This window comes from Musca autumnalis, unplaced genomic scaffold (genome assembly GCF_047663935.1).
Source record: "Musca autumnalis isolate F117 unplaced genomic scaffold, ASM4766393v1 scaffold_1, whole genome shotgun sequence".
Classification (NCBI taxonomy): Eukaryota; Metazoa; Arthropoda; class Insecta; order Diptera; family Muscidae; genus Musca; species Musca autumnalis.
In genome coordinates this window covers 256,586,761-256,607,088 of record NW_027411644.1, presented here as the reverse complement: position 1 = coordinate 256,607,088, position 20,328 = coordinate 256,586,761, and the positions used below count along the sequence as shown (strand labels likewise).

The window sequence follows — 20,328 nt, the reverse complement described above, 5'->3', positions numbered from 1 at the left end:
AACAATGCAGTTATATTTAAAAATATGTGTATTTAGAAGCTACGTTTGTAATTGTAGTGGTTATTTGGGCAAGTAATGTTTGGGTTAGAATTCGCACCATCCTTATGTAGGATTTGAGGGCGAATTTACTGCTATCAAGTTGTTTTATACCCTCCACCATAGTATGGAGGATATATGAAGTTTGTTTTTCCGTTCGTAACGCATTGAGATAAGCATTTGTTCTTCATCAGAATAATATTCTGAGTCGATATAGCCATGTCCGTCTGTTGTAATCTAGCACCCGAAATAATTGTGCCAGAACGCTATATATACGTTTTGTTTAGCCCTCCCGATTTTCGGTATTTTGCGTATTTTACCTACATTATTCGACCTAACTACCTTCAGGTTCCTAGTGGTCACAAAACTTCTCCACAAAAGTTGTCAACATATGTTCAGGTTTTGCATAGCCTTTTATAACGGTACTTCACGATTATCGGTTTGTTGAGGATTCTATCTAAATTTTTTGACCGAACTACCTTTAATTTAACATTTGAGGTTCCCAGTGGTCATGAAACTTCTATACCAAAAATTGTCAAGATAGGTTCACGTTTTGGTATGGCCCCCATTTAACGCCACATCCCGATTTTCGGTATTTTGAGGATTTTAAATACATTTTTTGACCAAACTATCTGTAATTTGACATTCGAGGCTCCCAGTAGTCACGAAACTTCACAACTACAAATTGTCAAGATATGTCATTGTTTTGGTATAGCCCTCATACAACCGCACCTCTCGATTATCGTTTTTTTTTTTTTTTGAGGATTCTATCAAAATTTTTTGACCGAACTACGTGCAATTTAACATTTGAGGTTCCCAGTGGCCACAAAACTTCTCCCCCAAAAATTGTCAAGATTGGTCCACGTTTTGATATGGCCTCCATAATATATATCCATGTTTTGGTGTAGCTCCCATATAGGTACCGATATATTTATATCTTTATAAATAAAAATCAAATGTTGTTCGTTGGTAATGGCATTGAGAACGACTGGACCGATTTGGATAATTCTTTTTGGGAAATGTTCGCGATAACCCGACTTAGGTTTCTATGCAAAGAAATGTTTACCATGCCCACTTTTTTGAATTTTCAGTTTTTATCTTTTCTACAAAAACTAATGAACCGATTATCCTGAAATTGTCAGGGAATGTATAAGGGTGGCCCCCGGTTAAAATGGGCTGAATTTCGGAGAGGGAGGGGTACTTCCCCTATACCCTATTTTTAATAAAAATGCTATATTTAAAATAACTACGAATGTTTCGGTTTTGAAATTAATTTGCGAGACAATTGTGGTTGTGTCTCCGACTTTACCTGCTTTTTTTAGGACCCAAATACTTGACCACGCCCATTTTTTAAAATATGTTACATTTACAAAGCTACTAAACCTATTTTCCTGAAAATTTCAGGGAATGTACTGGGATGGCATCCGTAGGAAATAGGATGCATAATTTCTTGAATTTCGAAGGGTACCCCGTCCTCTTCCCTTTGCCAAATTAAAAAAAACGTCATATCTTTTATGAATAAAAATCAAATGCTGTCATAACCCAACTTAGGTTTTAATGGAAACAACATTTTGCCACGCCCACTTTTTTCAATTTAAAGTTTTTCGGCAAAAACTACTGAACCGATTTTCCTAAAATTGTCATGGAATGTACAGGGATGGCCCCCGAAAACAGGCTACATATTTTATTGAATTCCAGAAGGGGCGGGGTACCTCCCCTATGCGATATTTTTAAAAAACGCTATACATATTTGCAAAAATTACGCATGGTTTAAAAATTTACGGATTAATCTACAATGTAGTACTTCTTTGGGGCATAAAGACCACACCACGCCTGTTTTAAATGTTATATCTCCAATACTACTGAACCGATTTGCCTAAAATTTGCAGCAAAAGCTCAATGTTTTCCGTTATTACGTATATTTAATGAATTTCGGAGGAGGTGGGGTACCTTCCCCACACCTTTCTTTTAATAATAAGCCAAACTTATGATTATATCGGTTTCAGCACAAATTTTTGGAGGCAATGGGGTTGTGTGTACCCTAGGTACATATTTGGAGCCAAAATACCGGACCACGTCCACTTTTTTAAATATGTTATATCTTGAAAACTGATGACAACGCCCACTCTTTTCAATACATTATTTTTCCAAAATTACTGAACCAAATTTCATGCAATTTTCAGAAAATATTCAGGAATATCCCGTGGTCCAAAATGCTACATATATATGTAGACGAATTTCGGGAATCGCAATATTTGCTAAACTTATGAGTGCATCGGCTTGCAAATTAATTTTCGAGGCAACGGTGTTTGCGCCCGCGATCAAGAAAAACGGTATATTTATAAATTTCCTTAAATGGTGAGGTTCAACGGTACATCAGCCATGAAAAACTAAAACTTATAAGTCTCAATAAGCGGGAGAATTCGACTTAACATTTTTTTTTTTAACTTTTATAATTAGATCGTTTTAGGATAAAGACAGAGGACATGGACGATAATAAATCCTAAACAGCATCAATGGGCGTGCGCTCCAGCCGCTACACATAGTGCCATAGGGCCTTTTACAGCTTTCGGACAATTCTTTCAGGGAGTATGCCCCTGAAAAACGTGTAATGTCGTAATGGGGGCAGCAAATACAAGTTCCTACAAAAAGATGCAAAACGATCCGAGAGCAGTCCGTAAACAGCACTTTTCCGAAATTTTGTGTGGGAAGTACTCGAAAGAGTGAACCTATATACTCCATATTCGAACCTGATCTATGTCCCAGAGAGACAGAGAGTTGTTGTGCGCACCATTTAACCGACAATTTTTGAACTTTTGTGGGAGAGGTACCTGAAGGAGTGGACCGATCTGGCTTATCTTCGAACTTAAACTAAGTTTGAAAAAATATTACGAATGCCAAATTTGGACCGAATCGGCAGACCTGTTCGAGAGTTATCTTGAGCTACAACCACTACACACGGTGTCATAGGGTTTTTTTTGCATCTTTCAGGCTATTTTCTCAGGGGTAAGTTCATACTTACCCCTGATCATACCATCGTATGGGGGGCAGCGAATGCAATTTCGTACAACAAAAATCAAAGCGATTCAAGAGCAGGTCCTAACTTGAACTTTTGCGAAATTTTGTGTAGGAGGTACCAGAAGGAGTGGACCGATTAATATATTGGTCTAGTAACAATTTCACGATGTACAAAGTATGGACCAAATCGGTTACTCCATTCAAGAGTTATTGTGCGCACAAATTTACCGAACATGTTTAAACTTTTGTGGAGGAGGTAGCGGAAGGAGTGTACCCATATAATCCATCTTCGAACTTAAACTAAGTTTGGACAAAATATTACGAAAGCCAAATTTTGGACGAATCCGTTGATCCGTTCGAGAGTTATCGTGCGCTCCAGCCAGCCAGACAGACGGACATGGGTAAATCAACTCCAAATAGTCTGAAACGGATTTTGTCCAAACATACTAGGGGTCTAAAACCATTATTTCGATAAAGCACCTTTTCCCGTATGAACGTATGAGGTTTTGTTTTGTTTTTTTTTTTTTTTTTTTTTTTTTTGGTGATAGGCTGTGGATATTTTGCTGCCGATAAATTATTTTTAAATATTCACCTCTTCCTAATGCTTATTGTTTTAAAATAGGATATTTAGCTTTGGATAAATTCTTGTTATACCCTCAGCCTTTAGGCTAACGAGAGTGTTTAGACCCCAAGTATGTTTGGACGAAATCCGTTTCAGACAATTTGGAGTTGATTTAGCCATGTCCGTTCGTCTGTCTGTCTAGCTCAGTGGCACGCAGATAACTCTCGAAAGAATCAACCGATTCGATTCATATTTTGGGCTTCGTAATATTTTGCCCAAACTTAAGTTCGAAGATGGGCCACTTTAAGTTCGAAGATGGGCCATATCGGTCCACTCCTTCGGGTACCTTCCCAACAAATGTTCAAAATTTTTCTGTAAAGTGTTGTGAACGATAACTCTAGAAACAAACAAACTTTTTACATCGTATTTTTCCTTTCAGATATAGATCGGGTTCGAATATGGACTATATCGGTCCACCCCTCCGGGTTCCTTCCACACAACATTTGGGAAAAGTAAAGGTGAAGACCTGCTCTGAGATCGTCTTGTTTTTGCGGCCCAACCTGCTAATAAAAAGTCATGACGGTAAAATTGTTTTCGGGGGCAAGTTCATACTTCTTGGGATAATGGCAAAAAAAGCTCCAAAAAACCCTGACGGCAACAAATAAAATGGAACATCCGCAAGATAACTGTCACAGGGAGTTTATAATTGGTCCAAGCTTTGTACATCGTATTATTTCATCCAGCCAGGTATTAGGTCGGAATATGGACTACCTCCCACACAACATTTGGAAAGTGCAGTTTTTGAACTCGTCTCTGATCTATTTGACAATTTTTGTTGTTTGTTTTTACGGTCCATACTTCCTGAGATAATGTGCCTCCCGGCACATACTTAAATGGCTAGTGTGCAATATAACACTCAAACTTTTACGAAATGTCTTACTTTCTAAAGGAAAGGGTGCTTCCATATACTTTTTCTGAAAGAAAGACTGTTTCCATAGACAGTTCCTGAAAGAAAGTGCGCTTCCATGTACCCTTTTTGTGTATATACATGAATTGGCATAGTCCCGCCCCCACATTACGGTACCTACAGAAGGTGAAGCAAACTCGAAAAACTCGGTAAAGCAAACTCGTGATAAAAAAATTAATATGTTTTATATACGGCATAATTAGTATGCTTATTTTTGGTGGTTATCGACTGAGGGTATATCTCCATCAGCCCAGCTGACTGATACTTTCTTACTTGTTAACTTGTTCTCTCAATCATCTCTTCCTAATTATTATTTTTGAAAATAATTAAGTTTAATTAATTTAATTTGCATGTCCTTAGTTCCATATTTTGCCGGGCCTTTAGCAGATCGCATTGGACGCAAATGGTTACTTCTCTGCAGTTCAACGCTATTTATTATTGGCTACATTATACTGATGCTGGGTACAGTAGTATGGGTGTTACTTGCGGCTCGACTGATAACTGGATTTGGTACTGGTTTCACCATGACCACTGCACCAATATATGTGGCTGAAATATCCACAGATAATGTACGAGGTGCCACGGGATCTCTATTGAATTTGTTCGTTGTATGTAAGTTTTCAAACATGGCAATCAAAACAAGAATTGTTAAATTAATTATCAAACTTTCTTTCAGCTGGCATTCTGTATGTCTATGTTATTGGCCCCTTTGTTTCGTATCAGATGTTGCAATGGTGTTGCCTTGCCGTGCCCATTGTGTTCACCGTTTGTTACTTCTTTATGCCAGAAAGTCCATATTATCTGGTGTCGAAAAATCGCAAGGACGACGCTTTAAAATCGCTGCAGTTTTTACGTGGCCAAAGTTTAAGTGGTGTACAACAAGAAATGTCGGCAATAGAGCAGTTTTTAAAAGAATCCAAAGCAACAAAGGGTACTCCGATGGATCTTTTCAAATTCCCGGGAAATCGTAAAGCCCTGCTAATAACTACTGGTCTTTTGATGTTTCAACAATTATCTGGCATCGTTGCTGTGCAATTTAATGCTCAATCTATTTTTGCGAATGCTGGTAGTAGTTTAGATCCAGCAGTGGCCTCCATTATAGTTGGCACTGTACAAGTGGGATCATCAATTGTTATACCTTTAATAGCTGATCGTGTGGGTCGTAGGATTATTCTGTTAACTTCTTCGAGCATTATGGCTGTGGCCTTAGCTGCCCTGGGTACATTTTTCTTTATAAAACTGAACTCTGGCAATGTGGACAATATACTATGGTTGCCTATAACAGCTCTGGTGGTCCACAATATTCTGTTTTGTATTGGTTTTGGTTCATTACCCTGGGCCATATTGGGTGAAATGATAGCGCCACATCTGAAATACATTGCCTCACCCATTGCCACATCTATGTGCTATCTTGCGGGATTTGTGGCCATATTTGTTTACCCTTTTTTGGATGCTATGGGTACCCATTATGTATTTTGGATATTTGGAGGATTTTGTGTTTTGGCTTTCTTTTTCAGTTTTTTCATTGTAATTGAAACAAGAGGCTTAAGTTTGCAGCAGATTCAAAATAAGCTACACGCAAAGAAGATATAAAATGTGTACATTTGTCAAGATATGTATTGGAATTAATGGGACTGGTGAAAAGACTTTTATGTAAAAAATAACAGTATTATAATATTACAAAAATACAAATATTCGTATTCGTAGTCATAAATCAATAAAACAATGTAGTCATATTCAAACAAGTAAAAAAGTACACTGTAAACACGAATTTTGGGGCAGAGATAATTCCTTTCGGAGATGAAAGCCCTTGGTGAGTATATTAAGAATCTCAAAGGACAGATCCGCCGTGAGTCGAACTTCCGCGTTATGACGTGATGAAGTTTTTGCTAGAGACCCTGCTTTAGTTTATTTTTGAGATGGCATTCATAATTTTAGAGAGATGACGACAAAGACAAAAATATTCTTCGTCAAATTTCACTATTGGTCATTAAAGGTATGAAATGTCTATTTTCATTATATACCATAAAAATATTAGTATCAATTTTTTCTGAAAAAACATGAACATATTTCCCAATTTTTTTGATGAATTTTTTCCTTCTTTTTTTTTGAGTTGATACATGAAAGTAATATGAAACTTCTAGGTGAAAAGTATCAAAAGAAGAAAAATTCTACACAAAATTTCACAATGAGTTTCAGAATAAACCATATATCTAGGTATACTTTTTGCTTAAGAAAAAAACGAAAGAAAAGAAAACCAAATCCCTCAAAAGTTGACGACCACCGCAAACGTTTTAAGGACCATGATCTGCGAATCTGCACCTGGAATGTTCGCACTCTTTATAGAGAAGGTGCAGTTTACGCATTGGCAGATGTACTTGAAAAGTACAAGGCCGATATTACTGCCATACAGGAAATACGATAGATTGGGAAAGGCGTCACAACAACACCTAAAGGTGATGCACTGTATTATAGCTGCCATGACACAAAGCATGAGTTTGGTTGCGGATTTCTAGTTGGTCGGAGGTTAAAACATCTTGTCTCCAGCTTCACCCCAGTGAATGAAAGACTTGCTGCAATTCGAATAAAAGCTAAATTCTTCAACATCAACTTTATTTGAGCTCATGCTCCCACTGAAGAAAAGGACGAACAGACCAAAGATATATTTTACGAGCGCTTAGAAGAAACATATGACCGTTGTCCTGCCCATGACATTAAAATCATTCTAGGCGATTTTAATGCCAAAATTGGAAAGGAGAATATCTTTGGCCCAACAGTCGGGAATTTCAGTCTCCACAGTGAAACATCTGACAATGGTATGAGTCTGATAGACTTTGCAGCTGCAAAAAACATGGTAGTTAGCAGTACCAGATTTAATCATCTCGCACCTGGCTGTCTCCAGATCAAAGGACAAGTAATCAAATTGATCATGTTGTGATAGATGGAAGACATTCATCCAGCGTGTTGGATGTACGATCGTTCCGAGGCGCAAACATTGATTCGGACCACTACCTTGTTGCAGCAAAGGTACGTACCCGTCTAAACGTTGCAAATAAAGCACGAACAGACACAACGCGGAAGTTGGACATCGATATGCTGCAAACACAACAGATAGCCACAGCATATTCCACTCAACTAGCCCAATTGCTACATGACAGCACTCCTTGTTCCGATAACATAACAACACAATGGCAAAATATTGCCCACTCTATGCAAACAGCCGTAAACTCCATACTTGGATACCAGAGACCTCCGCAAAGGAGTTAATGGTATGACCAGGAGTGTTGTGCTGCTACCGAAGAGAAAAATGCGGCACATAGAGCTACTTTACAATCAGTAGCAACGCGTAGCGCACGAGAGAGATATCGGGAGAAAAGGAGAGAAGAGAAACGTCTCTTCCGCAAGAAAAAGAGAGAAATGGAAAAGCGGGAGTGTGAAAAAATCGAGATGTACAGGAGTCAGAATGAAGTCCGAAAATTCTACCAAAGAGTGAAACATCAAACAGATGGCTTTGGTAAAGGCACATCCTCCTGTAGGAACCAGCAAGGTAATTTGGTAACTGATACAGATAGTGTGCTAAGAATATGGAAAGAGCATTTTTCCAAACTGTTGGTATCCAATAGTAGCGATGTCGACGAAGATACCGCACATCCAATCCCAGAAGATGGTATAGAATGTATACCTCCCGGCCAAGATGAGGTAAAAACAGCAATAAACCGGCTGAAGAATAATAAAGCAGCAGGATCCGATGGCTTACAAACCGGAGGCGACGCGCTGATAAGGTGTATGCATCAGCTAGTTAGCACCATCTGGTAGGAAGAACGCGTACCCAACGATTGGAACCTGAGCATCCTGTGTCCCGTCCACAAGAAAGGATACAAGACTGTATGCTCCGACTATAGGGGTATAAGTCTTCTCCCTATTGCCTAGTGTCAGGGATATTGTGCGAATGACTAAAAGCAATGGTCAACGAGATAATTGGACCATACCAATGCGGCTTTAGACCTGGCAAGTCACCATTGATATTTACCCTGCGGCAAATCCTGGAGAAGACCAAAGAGATGCAGATCGACACCTACCACCTTTTTGTCGATTATAAAGCAGCCTTCGACAGCCCGCTGCGTTCAAAGGTATTCCAAGCCATGTCTGAATTTGGTATCCCCGCAAAGCTCATCCGGCTTTGTAAAATGACTTTAACTGACACGATGTCCTCAGTTAAAATAGGAAAGAACCTCTCCGAAGAGTTTTGTACCAAAAGAGGTTTCAGGCAAGGAGACAGCCTTTCGTGTGATCTCTTCAACATCCTCTTGGAAAAGGTTATACGAGAGGCAAACGTCAAAAGAAGTGGCACAATCTACAACAATAGCCACATGTTACTTATGCCGATGATATAGATATCATGGGACGACCAGTAAAAGAAGTAACCGATACCTTTATGAAGGTCGAAGGAGAATCTGCTCAAGTGGGTCTGGCGGTAAACGGCGAGAAGACCAAGCTGATGGTGCCGATGCGCAATGCGTCCATTGAGATCGGACCAACTGTTGAAGTTGGTCCCTATAAATTTGAGGTAGTAAAAGACTTCGTATACCTCGGCAACGCCGTAAACACAACAAACGAAATCAGTTGTGAAATAAAAAGAATAATTGTATTGGCCAACAGATGCTACTTTGGCTGAAGTAAGCACTTTAAAAACAAAGCCACAACTCGTCAAACAAAAATAACGCTTTACAAAACACTGATACTACCCGTGCTGATGTATGGTTCCGAAGCCTGGGAACTTGCGTAAGCAGATAAGGCAGTGCTTGGCGTGTTTGAGAGAAAAAATATTCGAAAGATCTATGGACCGATCTGCATTGACGGTGAATATCGACGTCGTATGAACCACGAGCTGTATCTGCTATACAACGACATCAATATAATTAAACGTAGGAGATGCAGCGATTGCGTTGGCTAGGCCATATAATAAGAATGAGCGATGATGAACCCGCTAAAAAGGCGTATAAATTAGAGCCACATGGCGGTGCACGCAAAATTGGCAGACCAAAGAATAGATGGCGCAAACAAGTGGGTGAAGAGATGACAAGGCGCGGTATTTCAAAAAGCGAAGCACGAAACAGAGAAATTTGGAGATCTTTTCTTAGTTCGGTCTATGGAACAAATGTTCTGTAATGGGCCAGCTAAGATGGTTGGATAATATTCAGGGGTCGGAATGGGTAAAAAACTTATTTGGAGAAAAAGTCAACGTTTTATTTCAAAGATAATATCTTCGCTTCTATAAGGGGTATATCGAAAGCAAAACCTGCTAATTAAAGTACAAAATATCACCTTTGCAGGTTGGTTTGAAGGTTGTCGTAGCTAGTCAAACAACGAAGATATCGCAATAGCCGCTAATAGAACCCAATTTTTTAATTTGCGATGTTAATAATAATGACGAATATCACAGCTTTGGTTGGGGACCTTGCAAAAGCAAGGGCTGAATATGAAAGTAGAAAATCCCGTCTTTACAACGATGTGAAGCAGGTTGGCGTAGGTGGCCAAATAGCGGAGATATCGCAATAGTCGATAATACAACCCATTTTTTAATTTTTTTATAATCACGCTACACGTCGCAATTTTGATTGAATCGTCACGAAATTTTGGGTGTTAATGGGGGTCCCACTGAGGAAAAAACCTTTTGATTTTTGTAATGGTCGGATATTATTCATGGGTCAGAATGTGAAAAAACTTATTTGGGGAAATGCGAACATCTCTCTTCTGTAAGAGGTATATCGAAAGCGAAACCTGGCAAGGAAAGTAGGAAATATCACCATTTTTAGTGCAATCACATTACAGGTCGGAATATTAATCGGATCCTCACGAAATTTTGTCGGTTGATGGGGGGTCTTACAGAGAAAGAAGCCTATTGATGGTTGGCGTGTACTAACGATGCCCTTAAATGTGTTTCAACAAAATTGACCTATATTAATGAAGATTTTCAGAGCAAAGGCGCTAAGCTATTCCAATTTTAATATTTTGAATTTTACCAGTCAGAAGCTTATGTACAGAGGTAGTGGTGTAGGGTATCACATAGTCGGGCCCGATCCGACCATAGCCTGCGGGTATATTAAGTTTGTTTTTTGCGACCCTATATTCTTGAGTGTCTTTTGGTCATAAACAGGTCAAGTTCGAAGATGGGCTATATTGGCCCACTTTTTGGTATAACGCTACCTCCGGATTTTCAGTATTTTGAGGATTTTAGCTACATTTTTAACCGAACTACCTGTAATTTTACATTTGAGGCCCTCAGTGTTAACGAAACTTCTGCACCAAAAATCGTCATCGACGAAAAAATTTCTACTACACCTTTTTCAGATGTAATTCGAAACATTTAAGTTGTAGTTCGTAACTTTTCATTTGTAATTCGAGAATTCCATTTGTAATTCGAATTTCAAATTGAATAATTCGAATTACAAATGGAAAAGTTCGAATTTCCAATAAAATAATTCGAATTTAAAATAAAATAATTCGAATTTAAAATAAAATAATTCGAATTACAAATGGAATAATTCGAATTTGAAATGGAATAATTCGAATTACATGTGTAATAATTCGCATTACATCTGAAAAGGGCGGAGTATGATTCTCTAAATAATTTTTTGAGTTACAGACAAAAATCGGTAAAATTAAAACGCAAAATTATAAATGAAAATTTCAAATAAAAGTTAAAATAAATACTGTTGCTATGGGTAGAACTTTACGTCTACGTTTTATTGGTTGCTTTTTTTAACGTTGTTTGTTGTAAAGAGTTATTCTGGTCATGTGGCTTCCATGTTCGTTACTGACTTACACGAGGGTTAATTTTTTTCATAAAAAAGATACCTCGCATTGTTGCCAGTAATATTGTCAAAGACACTTTATACCTAAAATGCAAGTATTCCAAGGAATCTGATGTCGAATATTTCAAAACCTGTAGAAATGGGCGGAACTTGCCACGCCTATTTAGGTTACTTCCCGACGTAAACTTTCAAAACGCCGATACTCATGCCTTCTTTTTTTCGGACCACTTTCATAAGCTGTGCGAGTTTTCTTGTAATTTAAAAAAAAATCAATTTTGTTGTACTGTGTAATGAAATTTTATGTGGAACATTTTTGTAAAATATTCAGGTCCGATTTGGACACATTTTAAAGAGGATCTAAAAGATTTTTTGAAAATCGGATCAAAAACACCCTTTTAATGAATCGCTTGTGGGTTAAATTTTGTAACTAAAACTCGAATATTTCCAAAAATTTACAAATAGGGGAAATTTCCCCCACGCATTTAGGGTACTTCCCGACGTAAACTTTCAAAACGCCGATACACTTATCTTCTACCTGTGCATGGTTTCTTGTAATTTAAAAAAAATTGCATTTTGTTGTTGAGTGTAATGGGGGTTTATTTGTTTAAAATCCACTTTTATTTATACATAAATTCTCAATTGTACAGCAATAAATTCAGATTTATGGTACGAAATTCACTGTTCCACTTCGTCGCTGTTTCTTCCATTCAATCTATTCTGAATCTCTTGCAAACTCAAACCTTTAGTTTCCATTACAATAAACATTGTAAAGGCAAAAGCAATGGCACAAAAAACGGCAAATAACCAAAAAGCATAATACGAACCCAATTGAGCCAAAGAAGGATATGAATAGGCCACCAGAAATCCCAAAGTCCAGCAGGTTGAAGTACCAATGGAAGCAGCCTTTGACTTGACATTCGGGGGAAACATTTCACCAGCCACCGCCCAGGGTAAAGGACCAAATCCAATGCAATAAACTATGTTGTAAATAACAAGGGCTGGTACCGGAAGCCATAGAACTTGCGAAATATCATCCGCCACCAATTTCATATAGAAAAAGGCACCCAAGGCTGTGAGGCCCAAACACATGCCACCAGCCGAAATGAGGAGTATGATTTTTCGTCCCAATCTATCAGCTAAAATGGGTGTAAGTCCTGATGACAGTACTTGTACGGCTCCAATTATGATGGTAGCAATGGCAGGATCCAAGTCGGTGCCGGCACTTTCAAATATTGATTGGGCATTAAATAGCACCACATTTATGCCAGATAGCTGCTGGAAGGCCACCAGACCAGCAGTTATAATTAAAGCTTTGCGATTGCCAACATTTGTGAAAAGGTCCTTGAAGGAGCCTGTATTAGACATGGATTCTTCTACGACTTTTTGTATACCACACATTTCCTCCTTTACTGTATCGGCTGAATTTTGGCCACGAAGAAATTTTAGAGATTTCAAGGCCTCAACTTTGCGACCCTTACCCGCCAAATAATAAGGACTTTCGGGCATAAAAAAGAAGACCACATCAAAGATTAGAGGTATTATTAGACAGCACCATTGCAAGGCCAAATATGAGACATAGGGACCAATTGAGTAGACATAAAGGATACCAGCTGAAAAATAAAAAAAACAAAATTGCAATTTTTCTTGTTAACCAAAATTATAAGCTCCCCCTACCAACAAGAAATAGTTGCATTAGCGATCCTGTGGCTCCGCGAACATTGTCTGTGGAAATTTCACCCACATACATGGGGGTGATGGTCATAACAAACCCAGCTCCAAAGCCTTGTAGAAAACGCCCCACCAACATAAGCGAGACATGATGGGCCAACATCATTAAAACAAAGGCTGTGACCAGGAATATGGAACTAGCCAACAAAGACCACTTGCGACCAAATTTATCAGCCAAAGGACCAGCAATAAAGGGAGCTAAGAAAATGCAAAACATTCGAATATAACAAAGTATAACAAGTTTTAAACATTTTTTACCCGCCAAGGCACCCAAAGCCAAAATCGATGAAATCCAGGCATCTTCATTGGCTTTGATTTTATAATCCAAGGGTGATTCGGTTGTATCCGACAACTTTAGGATTGCCCCAACCGGTGAGGTCCAACCCAAACAGGTGCCCACCGAAAAGGCAGATAAATTTACTGGAATCAAATTAAAATTTCTAAAAAAAAAAGATAAAACAAAATTCCACAACTCACCCGCAATGGCAGCCAGGAATATACGTCCTGTCTTGTTCGATTGCATTTTTCAACTGCATTCATTAACCGACCGACCAACCGGCTTCCGTGCAAATCTCACGTTCATTGCAAAAAGTGCCAAGCATATTAAGTAAATAACAAAAAGGTCCCAAGCGTGTTAGATTACATTAAATGTTTATGAATGACTGACAAACCAAACCAATGAATGGACGGACTTCATACAATCGTTATGACCGAATGACCCCAACAACGATGAATACTTCGGTATTTTTTTGCTCCTTTATTAATTCGAGCAAACCACAAGACATGACCACATTTTTCACACATCGGATTTAATGATCTCCGGAAACACACACCCCCTCTTAGAACACAATTTAATGACGGGCCATCGTTTTCGCCGTTTCTGTTGACAGTGCAAAAAATTAGCGGGAAATAAAGCAAATTTTAACAGTCAGCCATTAGTATAGAATGTCCTGTCTGCGCCATACAAAAATAATTAAATGTCATAATTAGGGCATGTCATGTCACGGCGAATGACTTTGAAAGTGAAAGTCCTTGACGCTGAATATGAGTTTCACTTTGAACTTCAAAGTTAAACATAAAAAATATTTTTTTTATACATTGTCCCAATTTGAACTTCTATATCTCAAAAATAACAAAACCTACATAAATATCGTAAAGGTCAATCTTGTAGAGATTTTTCACAGCTAATCTCATTTCAATAGGACTTGCGGTTTCCAAGCAAAATCATGAAAACCTAAAAAACCAGTAGGAGGGTTGGCGTTTTTTGTTTGGGATGACGACTTCTATTTTGTTTTTCAAAATAGTCAGGCTTAATCCCATAGTCGTTGTTTTAATATTTTATTAAAACAACTTTAATTTATTAGTGGGAAAAAAATTGGCGATGTTTACCAAGGGGTAAGGCAGGGAATACTATAGTTTCAGATCTCGCCACAGATCTTCATCAGTTCCCTTATTTCTTGTTTTTCAACAAGAAACTTTTTATACCCAAGTGTCAATTGCTAGCTCAAATAGATACGTGCGCAAAGAAACACTCTGATCGAGAATTTCTTTGGCACTACCTAAACTCTAGCAACTTCACTTGCAAACAAATCCAAATTTTTCCCACTGCTATGCGTTCGTCGATTCTCGACGAAAAAGCACATAACTAATTTGTTGGTATTGCATACTACAGCAATAAACAACATTTTGACGGTGCCCGGTCTCACAATTAGGAGGGTTGGCGTTTTTTGTTTGGGATGACGACTTCTATTTTGTTTTTCAAAATAGTCAGGCCTAATCCCACCGTCAAAATGTTGTTTATTGCTGTAGTATGTAGTAAACATCGCCAATTTTTTTTCCCACTAATAAATTAAAGTTGTTTTAATAAAATATTAAAACAACGACTATGGGATTAAGCCTGACTATTTTGAAAAACAATCTAAAAAACCTCACAAATTTGAACTTTGATTGCGATTAATTTTGTTTTTTTTTTTTTATTTTTCTCATCTATGAACATTGTAGTTTCAGAATCCGCAAAAACCTCCCAGGTGTAAGCACCTTCAATGTTCAGGCACAGTAGTTCATTTATCTAACTGCTACATTTATATAATTTGCATCAAGTGAGAGGTCAAGAATTTGTTTTCAACTTTAGTTTTCGTAAGTTGTCCGAATATGCCCCCAGAATTTAAATTACCGAATGAAAATTAAATTTGGATATTATTCCCACAAATGTTATGGTCAATTTTACACCCTTAATACTATCCGATCATTATCAACAATTATTGGCACTATCCTAGACCAAAACTATTACCTCGTACAAACATTTATCAGTATTGAACTATAACCGCGACCTTTAGCGTGATTAAGGTTACACTATCCACAACTGAGCGATCCCTATATATACTAGGCAGTAACTCTGTTGACTGACCACGTACATCAACATAACCAGTATGGAAAGGTTCATAGTCGGGCGTGGCCGACTATCTGATAACCTACAGCACTATGAATATGTAAAAAATATATATAGGTGATATGTATCAATTTGGACTGATTTCTATATAGTATGGTACACTTATTAGTAGACAAAATTCCGTCACACATTCCAAATTTCATCAAAATTGGACAGATATAGGGTGTTTGGTGCAGCAAATACAGTCGAAATCGCTTATAACGTCGGTCAAGGGACCGGCCAAAATCGGACGCTATAAGCGATAGTCGTTATAAACGATATTTATAAAAGAGGTAAAATTATATTATGTATAGTGACTTTTGGGTATAAATACGTTGTTTTATTAAGTAAATAAATAAAGTCAATTAAATTGTTTACTTTTTCTTTCTATATACCTAAGTATAAATGACTAAAAACCAAATAATTAAAAAATAACGATATTAAATTCTTTCTTCATCAGATATATCACCTTAAAATAGGATATGGTTCTATCTCTTATAGTCTGTTATATCAGTTTGTGCTTTCGAATTTCGACATATGTTTTAAATTTAACTCAGATTTTGAAAAGGTTTCCAAAACACATTTTTGTTTGTAACATCTTCTGAGTAAATAATTTTTTGAAGAGTTAATACTGCTAGACACGCATATGACACTGACGGTATTTAAAAATTTTGTCTCTGTAGTATCCGCAATTTCTTCGTTAGAAAACTTTGTCATCGATGGCAACTAATTGATCAATATTGGGAGAAATTAGAATGCAGATAAATGTCTTCAGAATCGTTCAAAGGACCGTTAACAATCCCGCATGATGAAAACAATTGCCAATGATAGAAGACATTACATTTTCCATGATTCATCTAACAATAACACGGCATCCAACACATTTAATTTCGTACTTTGATCCTTTTCTTTTCTTGCTAGAATAGTAGATATTTGCCGATCCGGCAATGCGATTTTAATTTTATTCCACCTTGGTCCATGGGTTATAAAACAGATGTGACATTGGGTGGCAAAAATTCAAGCTTAATTGACTTGAGACCGCCATCTTCGAACATGTTGTGCATAAGTTTTGGTATTTTGTTGTTGTTTGAGTTTGAAAAAATATACACACAAAAAATTATTGAGAGAAAATTTCCTTCTTAGAATGATTCGACGTTATAACCGATAGCAAAATTCAAATATTTCACAAAAAACCGACGTTACAACCGATATGACGTTATAAGCGATGACGTTATAAGCGATATTTATTTGTGTGGAATATAAAGGGCAGAAATTCGGGACTTTTGGATTTCATCGCTATAAGCGATATGACGTTATAAACGACGACGTTATAAGCGATTCCGACTGTACCTGGAATCGGCCGAAAATATATATGGGAGCTATATCCAAATCTGAACCGATTTCGATGTAATTTGGCACACTTATTTCTAGACCGAGTTCAGTCACACAATCCAAATTTCATCAAAATCGGACGTATATAGCGTGTTTGGTGCAGCAAATACGTGAAATCGGGCGCAAATATATATGGGAGCTATATCCAAATCTGAACCGATTTCGATGTAATTTGGCACATTTATTTTAAGACCAAATTTAGTCACACATTCCATATTTCATCGAAATCAAACATATATAGCGTGTTTGGTGCAGCAAATACCTGGCATCGGGCGAAAATATATATGGGAGCTACATCCAAATCTGAACCGATTTCGATACAATTTTGGCACACTTATTTCTAGACCGATTTCAGTAACACAATCGAAATATTATCAAAATCGGACGTATATAGCGAGTTTGGTGCAGCAATTACGTCAAATCGGTCGAATATATATATGGTAGCTATATCCAAATCTGAACCTATTTCGATATAATTTGACACACTTATTTCTAGACGGAGTGCAGTCACACAATCGAAATTTCATTAAAATCGGACCTATATAGCGTGTTTGGTACAGCAAATACGTGAAATCGGTCGAAAATATATATGGGAGCTATATCCAAATCTGAACCGATTTTCACCAAAAGCAATAGCGTTCTCCCTATGGCTAAAAAAATTATATTCCCCAATTTTCAGCTAAATCGGACAAAAAATGCGACCTGTACGTTGCGAACAAAAATACATGGACAGACTGACGGACGGACATGCATAAATCGACTCAGAAAATGATTATATATACATATATCCCCAAAAGGAACTATGGGTATCTTTCGTTTCCTTTTGTATGTTACATACAAATCCACAAAGACATAATATCCCTTACCACAGTGTGGTGTAGGGTATAATTAGCGTTCCTCTTCTAAATGGAACTAACATTGGTTTAAAATAGTTTCCAGGAATAAAGATATAGTTATTTCACTAACAACTAAATTTAACCCGACAAACCTTACATAAAATTTCGCCGATCAGACTGCCATTGCGACCTACAGAGCCGCTACAAAATTTAATAAAAATTTTGTTTTTGGTCCATTTCACCCCCTAAATATTTCACGATCATTACCAAAAACTATGGGGGTCTATTCTGGTCTTAACCCCACCTCCATACACATTTTCGTGAAGATTGGTCTATAATTGCGGCCTGCAGCGTGCGTAAAATTTTTAATGGACGGACGGACACACATCTCAAAATCGCTTTATCTCGTCGAGATATGAATTTTGGTATACCACACGGGGGGTCTACGACGAATATTTCGCGGTGTTACATGAATTTGTTGAAAAACAAACTTATAATACCCTTTCCACATTGTGGTTATGGTTAGGGTTGTGCCAAAGGAACTATATGGAACTATCTCGTTCACTTCGCAGTTCCAATGGCCCACATTTTTTCTTTGAACAAACTGCGTATACTTAACAGCACACGTTACATTTCATGATGTTACTCATCCGTTTTGGAACTAGTACAAGGAACTAGGAACTAGATTACGCAACTCTAGTTATGGTATACATGGTGCTCTAGAAGCAATTTAAATGAAACGTGCTTACACCTGGGAAGTTTTTGCCGATTCTGAAACTACAATAGGTGTGTACGATAACCCAATAATTTGTACAAATTCGTACAAATTTTTGCTGAATGCTGTTCGATAACAAAATTATCCAGCAAAAGAGAGCGAGTTTGGAGAGATTTTTGGAGAGTTTTGTGACTGAGAACTTGCAAATTTTTGCTGGGAAAATTTGTCCCGCAAAAATTTGCAAGTCTGATCAGCTGACTTTTAATCACATGTTCAATGTAAACAAATCGAAATGTTAACATTTTCGACCAAGAAAATTTCACGATTGCACATTTTTTAGATTCTAAAGCGTTGTGGATAGGATTAAAGCATTAAATAAGTAAAGTGCAATTTTAAAATTTATGTTTTTGTTCCGTTTGGTTTAAAATATCAAAAGAAACAAAAACAAATTTCATACATTTTCGGAAACAGCTGACTTTCTTGCAAGTTTTTGCAAAATGCTGTTCGATAACTTTCTGCAATTTTTCTTGCTTGAGAGAATAAAATTCACTGAGAGAGGTTGCTGGAACTGACTGAGTAATTATTGCTGGGAAAGTTATCGTACACACCTAATATTCATAGATGAGAAAAATAAAAAAAAAATCGCCTGAGTGCTTTTTAAAAAAATCGCGATTCAAGGTTACATTTTTGGGGTTTTTTAATTTTCACGATTTTGCTTGGAAACCGCAAGTCCCATCGAAATGGGACTAAAGAAAATGTTGTAGCAGTGAAAATTCTGTACAAGATTGACCTGCATAATATTTTGCTAGGGTTTATCGTTTTTTTTGAGATATAGATGTTGAGATCAATCATTTAGATTCTTTCTCAGGTCTTCAGGAATTTGCTTGAAAACCGCATGTCCTATCGAAATGGGCATAAAGAAAATGTTGTAGCTATGAAAATTCTCTACAAGATTGGCTTTCGTATCTTTTTCTTAGGTTTTACCATTTTCGAGATATATGTATAAGTTTATGTTGGGAAATTGCAGTCATGACATTGTTTTATAAGGAGACGATACAGTCAATACATTGTCCCAATTTTAACTTCTATATCTCAATAACGGTAAATCCTACGAAATTATCATGAAGGTCACTCTTGTAGAGAATTTTTATAGCTACAAAATTTTCTTTAGTTCCACTTCGATAGGACTTGCGGTTTTCAAGCAAAATCGTGAAAAGCTGAAAACCCCCTAAAATGTCAACATAAATCGCGATGTATTTAAAAGTGCTCCGGCGATTATTTCTAGTATTTTCGCAATATTCGGGTATATATATATATATATATATATATATATATATATATATATATATATATATATATATATATATATATATATATATATATATATTGTCTTTGGCAACTTTACTGAGGAGGATGTGTGGAATATTTTAATTAACAATTTTAGCCATCATGCGGTTCACCAAAGGGGTCTTTATACTCCTTTTTCGAAAATCTTTCAAAAACTCCTCTAAAAAGTGATCATATCAAATCCAAATATTTTAAAGGGTGTCCCAACTAGAACGCAATTTTTAAATTTGGCGCCATTCGAAGTATCATTGTTTGACATTTGAACAATTGTTGTTGTTTGCTAGTAGAAGGTACTAGGTTAGTAAAAATGGAGCGCTACACGAATGAACGATGCATTCTCATTGGTATTGCAGAGACAACATGAAAATGCTGATTTTCCGATAAAATCATCTTCAGTGACGAGATCCATTTCCATCTTAATGGCTTCGTCAATCGACAGAATTGTCGCACTCTGGGTGGAGGAAAATCCTCGAGAACTCTGTTC

General features: G+C 37.2%; 2 protein-coding genes across 2 annotated transcripts; one reads left to right on the top strand and one right to left on the bottom strand.

Annotated features, from left to right (window-relative positions):
• The first annotated feature begins 4,799 nt into the window (after nucleotides 1–4,799).
• Nucleotides 4,800–6,306, top strand: LOC141389413 (facilitated trehalose transporter Tret1-like). Its single transcript, XM_073960868.1, has 2 exons — nucleotides 4,800–5,195; nucleotides 5,260–6,306. The coding sequence occupies exons 1-2, from the start codon at nucleotides 4,934–4,936 to the stop codon at nucleotides 6,174–6,176; spliced, it is 1,179 nt and encodes a 392-aa protein (XP_073816969.1). The 5' UTR covers nucleotides 4,800–4,933; the 3' UTR covers nucleotides 6,177–6,306.
• A 5,663-nt stretch (nucleotides 6,307–11,969) lies between these two features.
• LOC141389412 (facilitated trehalose transporter Tret1-like) lies at nucleotides 11,970–14,017 on the bottom strand. Its single transcript, XM_073960866.1, has 4 exons — nucleotides 13,604–14,017; nucleotides 13,385–13,546; nucleotides 13,073–13,324; nucleotides 11,970–13,008 (listed from the first exon to the last, which is right to left on the bottom strand). The coding sequence occupies exons 1-4, from the start codon at nucleotides 13,647–13,649 to the stop codon at nucleotides 12,074–12,076; spliced, it is 1,395 nt and encodes a 464-aa protein (XP_073816967.1). The 5' UTR covers nucleotides 13,650–14,017; the 3' UTR covers nucleotides 11,970–12,073.
• Between the last annotated feature and the right edge of the window lie 6,311 nt (nucleotides 14,018–20,328).

Excerpts from the sequence above, each read along its gene's own strand:
- LOC141389413 (XM_073960868.1), top strand. The coding sequence starts at position 4,934 with ATGTCCTTAGTTCCATATTTTGCCGGGCCTTTAGCAGATCGCATTGGA. Across the intron at positions 5,196-5,259 it reads ATTGAATTTGTTCGTTGTAT|CTGGCATTCTGTATGTCTAT; the intron begins GTAAGTTTTCAA and ends ACTTTCTTTCAG.
- LOC141389412 (XM_073960866.1), bottom strand. The coding sequence starts at position 13,649 with ATGCAATCGAACAAGACAGGACGTATATTCCTGGCTGCCATTGCGG. Across the intron at positions 13,325-13,384 it reads GGCTTTGGGTGCCTTGGCGG|CTCCCTTTATTGCTGGTCCT; the intron begins GTAAAAAATGTT and ends GCATTTTCTTAG. Across the intron at positions 13,009-13,072 it reads AATGCAACTATTTCTTGTTG|CTGGTATCCTTTATGTCTAC; the intron begins GTAGGGGGAGCT and ends TTTATTTTTCAG.